This window comes from Cyprinodon tularosa, unplaced genomic scaffold (assembly GCF_016077235.1).
Source record: "Cyprinodon tularosa strain WSP-4 unplaced genomic scaffold, ASM1607723v1 ctg37, whole genome shotgun sequence".
Classification (NCBI taxonomy): domain Eukaryota; kingdom Metazoa; phylum Chordata; class Actinopteri; order Cyprinodontiformes; family Cyprinodontidae; genus Cyprinodon; species Cyprinodon tularosa.
The window spans coordinates 1,942,304-1,954,130 of NW_024039085.1; the positions used below are offsets into that span (position 1 = coordinate 1,942,304).

General features: G+C 36.5%; 1 protein-coding gene across 1 annotated transcript; it reads left to right on the forward strand.

Annotated features, from left to right (window-relative positions):
* Positions 1 to 38: 38 nt before the first annotated feature.
* On the forward strand, positions 39 to 5,980 carry spef1 (sperm flagellar 1). Its single transcript, XM_038296344.1, has 7 exons — positions 39 to 221; positions 319 to 430; positions 1,905 to 2,052; positions 2,176 to 2,215; positions 5,248 to 5,320; positions 5,425 to 5,533; positions 5,845 to 5,980. The coding sequence occupies exons 1-7, from the start codon at positions 113 to 115 to the stop codon at positions 5,959 to 5,961; spliced, it is 708 nt and encodes a 235-aa protein (XP_038152272.1). The 5' UTR covers positions 39 to 112; the 3' UTR covers positions 5,962 to 5,980.
* Positions 5,981 to 11,827: the final 5,847 nt, after the last annotated feature.

Here is an 11,827-nt window from a genome sequence, read left to right on the forward strand (position 1 = left end):
TTAGTTTCGATTTGAAAAAAAAACCGGTTGCCTAGCAACACCCCAAACAAAACATTTTAGCGGAGCTAGCGAGCTAATTGTGCTATTCTCAGAGGTAAATATTGTGTTCACAATGGATCATTCTCTAAGTGATGAGGAACAGCGGCAGTTGCTTGCATGGGTAGATAAAATACCCTTTTCCAGGCCCAAAAGAAACATCATCAGGGACTTCAGTGATGGAGGTAGAGTTTGTCTCGTGTCTGTTTATGCTATCCGGTTGTTTACCAAGTTAACCGATGTCAGTTTTTGATTTTTATATTTGCGGACTTTTCCATGCAGTGATGATTGCGGAGATAATTCAGCATTTTTCCCCAAAATTTGTTGACCTCCACAACTATAGCAGTTGCTGCAAAATTCAGCAGAAACTTAGCAACTGGAGCCTTCTAAACAAGTGAGACATTTCTATTATTTCTATTATATTATTATTAATTTCTTTTTTTTTTTTTTTTTTGGTATTCTCTTATCGTGCCCTTGGGAAACACCTGCCTAACACAAAACAAATAAATAATCATAATAATAAACAAGTACTCTTCATTGGGAAAAATTACCATAATTTTTAATACCTTTGTTTTGTTTTTTACCTTAGGATTTATGTTAATGATCTCAAACAGCAGGACAAAATGGTTTAGTTTAATCTTTTACGTAGCCATGATTTGGGGATCAAAATGGTATTAAAAGCCTTAACAATAACAGTTTTGAAAGTTGTTATTAAACATTTACAGGGCTGTGGAAGGGAAAACAGCCCACAGCATAATTCTGCCACCACTCTTAGACTTAGACACTTAGACTTAGTGTCTAAGTAGTAATTCTAATTAATTCTGCCACCACTCTTTCTTTTGTGCCATTGAACGACATCGGTAATGTCATTGCTGAGAAGCTGAATCTTTCCATATATATATAGGGAGAATGGCGGCCAGGTTGTTAGGGCATAGAGCTTGGAATCATGAGGTTCTGAGTTCCGGCCCCACTCCCACAGACTGCCACTCTGGGTCTCTGAGCTAGACCATTAACCCCACACTGCTCCCTGGGTGCCCCATAATAGCAGCCCATTGCTCCCCAAGGGGGTGGGTTAAATGCAGAGCTAAATTTCTCTAATATAAGATCAATAAAGTAAAGTTATTTTGATAAACAACACAGCAAAAGAGACAGAAAATGCTTTAACCTGATATGCCTCCCAAATGAACATTTTTACATATATGGTGTTTAATGGTGGTAAGGATACCTGATGAACTCAAGATAATTTTTTACACCCCTTATTTGCATGCTAACGGTGCATAGTGGCAACCAGGAACTAATTTCGGCTCGTCGTTAGGCCTGGGAGCAAGGGCTGAAACAAATATGGTCTCTGTGGGATGTCACAAATCTGCCTCATCCACACAAGACGCAATTGATTATCAATGAAACTGTCCCATGCCACTCTGCCCAATTAAAATATGATGTAAAAAAAAAAAACTTTTATTATATTATCTCATAAGAGCTGTTAAAAGAGAAAAGAGTGTAGTTGTGACTTGTGCAAAAAGGGACTTATTCACCATTGAAAACATTAAAAAGTGAAAAATTGTATTTTAATTCTTACAAAGCACAGAGTATAACACAGAAAGATTTGTTGCTAGGATCACTAGACTAGTTTTTGATGTTCTACAAACAATAAGCCAAACCTTTCGCTGGACCTTTTCATCAAGTCATGAGAAAACAGACATACACCCACTCACCCACTTCCTCACTGGAATGGCACACAGCCAGCTACAGATTTATGAGCCCCCACTCTAAACATAGCCATCCCTGCAGGCCCATTAGTTAATTACATGCCATTTGCTTTCGACTCCTTCTTTCTATCAGAAACATATGTTTTTCTGTATGGTCAGGAGGGTGTTTCCCAAGTTGGACATTTATGTACCAGAGGAGACGGTAAAGAAGATTGTTGTAAGCACCCCTGGAGTTATAATTCCTGTGCTGAACATCCTCAAGAAGAAGATAGAGGAGAAAAGGGAGCAAACAACCAACAACTCACCAGTTAGTACATCCACATATGACTGGATTTCTTTTTTTTTCTTTTTTTTTTATAAAGCCTTCATGTCAATATAACTAAAAATCACTGCAGTTGGCTTGCTTTAACATTTCCTCAATTTTATACAGCAATACTTTTACACCGGGAGCCAGGAGAAGCACCTTTCAGGTACTAATTTAACATTTGCATTCTGTTATTTTTGTTGTTTTAAATTAGATCAATCTATTGCGAGACAGTGATTTAATATTTAAAATGACAAAGCTGCCATAAGGTGATGATATCAACTAAATGACCAAAACTAAACGCGCTGATTTAGAACAAAATGTGATGACTTTACATAAACCTGATGGGTAACAGGGTAAGCTGTGGAAAAAGTTAGCTGACAGTGCACAAAATGTGTCTTTTTAATCTTAGCAGTCCAAAATAAGTGTAATTTTAGACTTTTTGTAGTGGTGTTGTACTCAGCTAAATTCTAGGTTTTTTCACAGAACACTTGTGGAAACAATTGAAGTTGACCAAATAGAAGACTATGTAGATAAAAGCTAATAACTGCAAACAAAGCAATGACTGTTACCAGCAGCATTTTTTTCTTTTTCAAACTTCTGAGTGCAAAGGAATTACAGATTAATATCAATGCTTTGTGTCAGAAGCAACTGAATTTGTATATATACACACACACACATATATATATATATATATATATATATATATATATATATATATATATATATATATATATATATATATATATATATATATATATATATATATATATATATATATATATATATATATATATAAAGTTAAGAAGCAGTCTATATTCTGCAAGGCTTTTAGCAGAAGTTCCTTTGTAGTGTCCATGCTTAATCACTTATGTATTTTGTTTTTTATACAACTAGTTTGGCAGGTATTACAACTAACCAGCCATCATTTTATATTATGTTTTGGTTGACAGTCACAAAAGTTGAGACACATAGACACATTATTATTAATATAGGATCTTATCTACCCATTTTAAACATTTGTTTTTTTATTCTATTGTATCAGATATCAGATAAAAACAAAAGGTGCTTTACACGAGGTTACAGCTGTCATATTAGATTGTGGCAAACCTAATAAGCAACTGTTTAGCTAATCTGCTATTTAAGGCAAAAATAATGTGATCTGTTTACAGTACTTCTAAAAAGCCAATAAAAATATATATTTCTAACAAGAGGGGACCAAGCCTGTTGCAGGGTTCACACGCATGTACAGAAAACAGCGTTTACTTTATTGTTGATTTGTAAAAAAAAATGTATGCTTAACTTGTCCCTGAAGTGTTTCCCTAGCTTATACTCAGCACTAATCATTAAAATGGCTCTGAATTCTGATTCTTTAGACATAACTTTTTTTTCCTTAGAAGTAACTGGTGTAATTTTGTCCCTATTCTGTGCATAGCAAGGACCCTTAAACTGATTATATCTTGGGATGGACTCTTGTAAGGGCAAGGTCCAGATCTAATTGCTTGCTAGGACCTGCTTAGGAGCCCAATGGCTTGGTTGCTTCTGAACTTTAGTCTGGCTTTAGGGACCTTCAGCAGAAACTGGTCATGATGTTTGCAGCATCGAAATGCATCTCTTCAGAGGGCTATTGAAGTTACAGTCTTTGAACAAGTAAAAAAAAAAAACAAGCCGTGTTTGGCTTACAAATTAGTTACCACAAACATCATAGTGCTTTGATCAAAATGACCAATTGCTATGACTATGTTGTTTTGTATCAGGTCGTTCTGTTTCTGATGTGGAACTATTGTACTGCCCTCTTGTTGAGGATTCCATTGCAAACATCTAAAGATTAAATAGAAAAAAAAAATGGCTCTGAGGCGCTGCGTGAATTGCAGTCTTAAAATCTCTGAGAGGAAGATAACCCCTGAGCAATGTCTCTGAGAGTGCTAAAGCTTGAAAAAATAACAAATGTCCCCCAACTTATCAAATTTAGAAACTCCTCCAACAGTCAAACTAGGGTTTGAGAGAATTTCTTTTTTTTTTATTTTAGAGGTTGCTGCTGTCGCATAATCAAGCAAAAAAAAGGCAATTATTTTTTTTACATTAGGCCTGGATATTGTTAGCAGACTATGTAAAATATGTAAATATTGTTTCAGTTATTATTTTATAATAACTGAAATATAGGAATATATATAGCACTGGATCTGCAACTAAACATGGGGAGGTGAGAAGAGTAATACTTAAAAATAAAGTTAAAATATCCGGATTTAAAGGCTTCTTATTGTGTAGTAGGATTCAGTATGGTTGAAAAGTTTGTTTGGGTAATGCATCAAATGTCTTTATTTCAGTAAAAAAACATCCCCGGGTGAAAGTAGTTTTCTCTTTGTAACAGTGAGCACTATGTTGTGACCAAGCTTGGTTTTCATCAGACTCATTGTCTGCTGTGGCTTATCCCCACCTAGATAAGCTGATAACCAAACAACCAATCATTAAACACACTAGTCATCCCTCTGTTAAATAAGTTAGAAAATGTTTTAACAAGAGCAAAAAAAAATAAAAAATGGAAAAATTATTAAAAAATGAAATAAATAAATTTTAAGAGGCTATTAAAATATAGATCAACTCATTGCCTTTTTCAAGAAACTATTCTTTTTAACTATTTTCCAGCTGCCATTAATGCTGTTTCTAGCACTAATGTGATTTTTTTATTGTGTCGTCTTGCCTGTCCTGAGATCATTAACCTTTCTGACACTTCCTCCAAAACTAGCAGCTCCTCCTTTGAAGGCACTAGACAAACCCCTAGAACAAAACGTAACAACATGAGGGTGAGAAATGGAGATATGCGTCTCTTCCGTTTCCTACATTTCATCTGCCCCTGAAAGCACACTCTGTGGAGCTGACCTGAGATCAGCACCCCCATCCCTTTCCTCCTCTCTCTCGCTTTCCTCTTTCATCCACACCCATCCGTGCTCCCTCACTGATAGATAAGGAAAGCTGAGCCCCCCTGTTCAGGTCTTATCAGCTCCCAACATCCAGATGGTTCTTATCAAAGAGCTTGAACTCAGGACTGTTGATTGAAGGGCAGATTTTCTCTTCCAGTCCTCTTATCTGACTTTCTCTCTGTTTCCTTCAACTATCTTGCAAGTACTTCACTTTTAGCCTCACCAGATGCACAAAACTGGATCTCTAAAGATTTTTTTTATGCTTTCTTTTTGTTAGATCTAGAAATTCAACGGGCTGAAGCAAGAATTGTGGCACAGCTGGAAGAGATAAAGATCCCAGAATCAAAATTGTACGGCAAAACAATTACATCCACTGGACCTAATAAAATCTGTTGCACTGCTTGCAATAGTTTTTGGAATATCCTAATTTTTAATTTATGTTCATATCACACAGAAAAGAGAAGAATGTGACATTTTACACAGAGATGGACAGTAAAATGATGCTGCGGCAAGTCCTGATGGAAAAAGAGCTTCAGATCCAGGATCTACAGGAAACTGTGAAGGTACACTCAAACTGCTGACCGGTTGATGATCTGCGAAAACAAGCATCTACCTTTTCTATGCCTTGTATGCGGTAAATGTTGGTTTGATCATGTTTCTGTAGAGCGTGTGTGTGTGTGTGATGTGTCACACCCCTGTGTCAGCAGCAGCCCGTGAGTCATCAGCGACTCAGCGGATATAAACCCTTTTTTTTTTTTTTTTTTTGCCACATCTGCTTGAACATAAAAAAGGGGAATGTTGACCTTTTTTTCAAAATTCTTCTACTGCCTCTTTAGATAAACTACTTTTTCATTCTCTGTTTTCTTGCATGTAGGTCCTGCAGGTGAAAGTGAGCAAGCTGGAAGACCTGGTTGCACTGAAGGACAGGCGCATTGAACAGCTGACCTGTCTCCCCGAGGTGTACAAAACAAAACTACAGTTGGCTGATTAATAAAAAGAAAGACACCTCACTTTCAAGTTTAAACTTCTTTTTTGTCCTTGCTTTCAGGTTTGAACTTCTTTTATGTCCTTGCTGAAGTGTGTCTATTAGTAAAAAAAAATTGGGTTCAGTGGTTCCAGCCTTGATTATCTGACATTTACATTAAAAATACCTAAGATGATGGAATTAGTTGTTAATTATGTTAAGAAAGTGTGATAAGTTACTATCTTAACTTTGAGATTACTTATTTTTTTGTCTCGTCTTCAGACTCGTGTTTTAAATCATCAAACTTCAGTAAGATCACCCAACAAAAATCCAAAAAGAAGTTCCAAGCTGATGATTCAATAAAAAAAAAAAAAAAACAATTACAAGACTATACAAACCATCTAAAGTGTTGCTCTTACAAAAAAAATAAACCCCTTAAGCTTTTGATATAACAAGCATTTAATCGTTTATGTCACTGAAAAGGATTGTTGGCCCGTATTTGCTGATTTGTTTTCATTTAGTGTTTGTTTTGGGAAAGAATCTTAAGCATGTATAGCCTGTAAGAGGCCACGCCACACTTCATCAATTGTAAGTATAAACTTTGTCCAGGCAACTCCAGCTTTTATATTAAGAGATATGGTTTGCTCTGGATAAATGTGATGTCCTTAAAGGTATAGAGGAGGATGTTCCTTTTCTGGGTGGATCATCAAAATAAGTTGTCCTCCTAATTGTCATTCTATGTTTATGTAAGGCCCATCCTCAGTGCTCATCGCTATTTTTGCTTACTGGTGGTGAGTCTGACATAATGGAAAAATTACAAATCTTCTTTTAGAAACTAACCTTATATGAGCGATGCAAACAGCAACTTTTAAATGAGGAGAAATTGATTTGTGCATGCTCTTGCAGGTACATGGTTGTGCATGTGATTTGTCTTAAGTGGAGAGGGCGGGTCTTTTAAAATAAATCGTAAAAATCCTCCTTTATAACTTTTACGTATAGAAACTTATTGCTGAACATTCTCCTTCAGGATTTTCTGGATAAAGGCAGAATGTGTTTATTTTTCAAGGATCTTATAAGGTGCTTTGTTCAGAAATGTGAGTCAGGCCTTTTTGTTTTGCCAGTAGTGGTTTGGATCCAGGGACTCTCCCTATCGCTGTCACATTTCTACAAGTTGGATCAAAAGATCTTGCTTTTTAAAATCTTTAAATGCTTTTTTTTTATGTATGAAATCTAATATTAAACAATTACTTCATTGATAAACCCAGTTTATTAATAAAGTAATGATTGCCTTCATGGCTGTTACTCAGTTGTTTACTTTACTAACTTCTATTAATTCCACTGTGTGGGAGCCTGTAGGTTCACTTCCTTCAATGAAAAAATGACATCAGGGACATTCAATGAAACATCTAACTGTGAAACTGGCTCAAAGATAGAACACAATTCTTACTCTCTTGTTTTCCACTTTGATATAGGTTTTTTTTTTCAGAATGAGTCTATTGATCATGCAGAGATGACCAAAAATGGAAAGATTTATCATCTTGCAGCTTATAAAAAAAGCTTAAATCTGTTTAGAATCAGAATTAGTATTACCTTTCCCCCTTGAAGATTAATATCTAATTACATTATTGAAAGATCTCTGAAACAAACCAAAAATAATCACAACTAAGTATTTATGTGTCTAATAGATATGCAAAAAATATTTCTACCACCACTGATAAAATGACAGCCTCAAGAAGACAAACACCAACAGTTCATTGTTGCATTATATTACAATAGTTTTACTAGGGTTGGGCGATTAATCAATAAATGTAATTTTCAATTTAAAAAGATTTTATTTCATTTTTGGAAAATCTGGATTTCCCCACCAATGGTCTTCTTGAGATTCCATAGCTCAGGTTGACATCAGTTCATCACTTTTCATACATAGATTTGTAATTATAACTGACACCGTTAGCTCTGAAAACATTTAGTTTGTTATATTTTCATAGTTTCTTGTAAAACGTAGTTTAACAAGCATTTATGCAGTTTGAAAGTCGTTGCCCTTTACAAAAAGTTCACCTTCCAGAGGTGAGAATAATGGATGCCATTTGTCATTTTTATTATGAAACTTAAGGGAGAAAAAAACAAATCAATTTATTGGATTTGGTAGGAAAAAAAAAAAATCACAAAATTTTTAAGCCATGTCGCCCAGCCCTACATTTTACCACCGTTGAATTTATGAAGTTACTCCACTATAACACGTTGAGATTAGCTGGTTGAAAACTAGGCATGAGTCCCAATGCTGTATACCTTACTAACCACAGTTTGGATTATATCAATTATAATGATAAGTTATGATACGTTTTTTAAATAGCTTGCTTAAGTGACAGAAAAGCATTGCTTTCTTACATTGTTTTGACTACTGATGAGAAGAAACAAGTGGGGGAGGGGTAATGGTGGAAAACTCTTTGCAAATACTATGGAAAGACAATAATGTTAGCTGTTTTGGAGCTTCGTTTTTTTTTTCGAAAACTTGATACACCTAAATAGAGGCTCGGACTGGGAACGATTTTTGGCCCTGGCATTTTTCCATCTACACTGGCCAACTTATGGACCCCCCCTGAAAAAAAAAAAATAGAAGCACAGTCAAACGCGTGCTTCTCAAATGTAAAACACAATACGAACACATATTGTGGATTAACCAATATATCTTCAAGCATCACACGACAACCATCACCAAGACTTCTATAATGCGGTGTTACTGGCTTTGGTAACCAAAGCACGTAAAACGGGAAACGTTAGCCTTTAGATGCAAAACCCCATCATGCACTACACCATATTTTTGCAAAATATTCAAACATAAATTTGCCAAATATAAGGGGAACATCAAGCATTTTAGTTTTATTATAATTTAGCTTGTTGCAAGGATTTTACAGTTTGAAGAAATAGAAAATTACACCATATGCCAACCGTCACAAGGATGTGCATGACAAGGACGGCCTATATATAGTGCATGCATCATTTAGGTAGTTAAGATTGTATTACTTCTTGAGCTCCTTGAGTAATTTACTGTAACAGGTAGGTGCTTCGGCCAAAACAGGGCTGGTATGATTTAAGGAGGACCGGCCTGATTTCACAGATTACCAGTCCGAGCCTGCCTAAATACCAATTACCAGCCTTTAAACACATTACTATACAAGCAAATGTCATTAAGCATGAAAACTAAAACCGATTTTTAAAGGTAACTATACACAGCTTGTATGGAGAGTAATGGAAAATGATTTTCCAAAAGAAGACACCCATATTTTCTCAGTTAAGATATTACAGACACAGCGGATTCCAAACAACAGAGTGCATTAAGATAAGCAGCAGTCACACACACACAAAAGTAAATAGTCCAACAGTCTTGAGTAATGTTTAGAGTTTTCATAAAACCGCAAAGGAGCTCCATAAGAGAGGGTTGCAGGGGAAACTCACCAACACACAGTAAAAGAATGTGAGAGAAATTGTTGGAACAGAGCAACCATTGAAGGCATTGAAGCTTTGCTGCTGATGATTCATACTGGGATCATGCTGCTTTCTGAGGGCAAGAGTTGATCTGAGACGAGACGCCAAGCCCTCATGTAACTGGGGAGGTACATTCCGGATAAAGGTTATTTGGATCTTGTACAGGTGCTGGTCATAAAATTAGAATATCATGAAAAAGTAGATTGATTTCAGTAATTCCATTTAAAAAGTGAAACTTGTATATTATATTCATACATTACATACAAACTCATATATTTCAGATGTTTATTTTGTTTAATTTTGATGATTACAAATGACAACAAATGAAAATCTCAAATTCATCATATCAGAAAATTAGAATATTGTGAAAAGGTTCAAAATTGATGGCCCCTGGTGCCACACTCTAATCAGCTAATTAACTCAAACCACCTGCAAAAGCCTTTAAATGGTCTTTCAGTCTAGTTCTATAGGCTACACAATCATGGGGAAGACTGCTGACTTGACAGTTGTCCAAAAGACGACCATCGACACCTTGCACAAGGAGGGCAAGACACAAAAGGTCATCGCTAAAGAGGCTGGCTGTTCACAGAGCTCAGTGTCCAAGCACATTAATAGAGAGGCGAAGGGAAGGAAAAGATGTGGTCGAAAAAAGTGTACAAGCAAGAGAGATAACCGCACCCTGGAGAGGATTGTGAAACAAAACCCATTCAAAAAGGTGGGGGAGATTCACAAAGAGTGGACTGCAGCTGGAGTGAGTGCTTCAAGAACCACCACACACAGACGTATGAAAGACATGGGTTTCTGCTGTCGCATTCCTTGTGTCAAGCCACTCTTGAACCACAGACAGCGTCAGAAGCGTCTTGCCTGGGCTAAAGAGAAACAGGACTGGACTGCTGGTGAGTGGTCCAAAGTCATGTTCTCTGATGAAAGTAAATTTTGCATTTCCTATGGAAATCAAGGTCCCAGAGTCTGGAGGAAAAGAAGAGAGGCACTTCATCCACGTTGCTTGAAGTCCAGTGTAAAGTTTCCACAGTCAGTGATGGTTTGGGGTGCCATGTCATCTGCTGGTGTTGGTCCATTGTGTTTTCTGAGGTCCAGGGTCAACGCAGCCACATACCAGGAAGTTTTAGAGCACTTCATGCTTCCTGCAGCTGACCAACTTTTTGGAGATGCAGATTTCATTTTCCAACAGGACTTGGCACCTGCACACAGTGCCAAAGCTACCAGTACCTGGTTGAAGGACCATGGTATCCCTGTTCTTAATTGTCCAGCAAACTCTCCTGACCTTAACCCCATAGAAAATCTATGGGGTATTGTGAAGAAGAAGATGCAATACACCAGACCCAACAATTCAGAAGAGCTAAAAGCCACTATTAGAGCAACCTGGGCTATCATAACACCTGAGCAGTGCCACAGACTGATCGACTCCATGCCACGCCGCATTGCTGCAGTAATACAGGCCAAAGGAGGCCCAACTAAATACTGAGTGCTGTACATGCTCATACTTTTCATGTTCATACTTTTCAGTTGGCCAACATTTCTATAAATCCTTTGTTTTTATTGGTCTTCAGTAATATTCTAATTTTCTGATATGATGAATTTGCGATTTTCATTTGTTGTCATTTGTAATCATCAAAATTAAACAAAATAAACATCTGAAATATATGAGTTTGTATGTAATGTATGAATATAATATACAAGTTTCACTTTTTAAATGGAATTACTGAAATCAATCTACTTTTTCATGATATTCTAATTTTATGACCAGCACCTGTAGAATGTGATTTGGGAAGATCAGATCAGACAGCAACCTGAAACAACCCCTAGCAGCCCTGAGAGGAGTACTCTATATTAAATAACTAGACCACCCAAATAAATTAAACAATCCATCAGAGAAATAAGCAAACTTTCAGGGGCGCAACAAACCAAAAAGGAAGTTTATTCATATTTACTCTACTCAGACTGGATTAGAGGGTCATCAGGAGTTAACAGCTCTCCCTGCGGAAGCAAGGACTCATGGTCTGGTTGTTAAGGATGCCAGAGACCTCCACAGGGTCTGAGAGGTCATCAGAGGAAGCTATCACTCATCTGGACACCAAACCCAACGGAGGCCAGGGCTCACGGATCAGAATACTTATTTTTCTATCATATGAAATCCATCTATGTGCCTTAGATCAGATTTGTTTTCTCTCACTCTATTACAATAGATATAAAGACTGCACACAGCAACAATGTGACAATGTGTCATGTTTGACTTTAAGGTTTAGCACGTCATTGCAACTATTTAGATTTTCAGTAGTTTTGTAGGATATAGATAAAATTCATGAAGAAATAACTAAATTATTTTTTAGAAATTAATTTACAAAAACAAGGCATTCTATCATAGGTAAGTAGACTGCTTATAAGT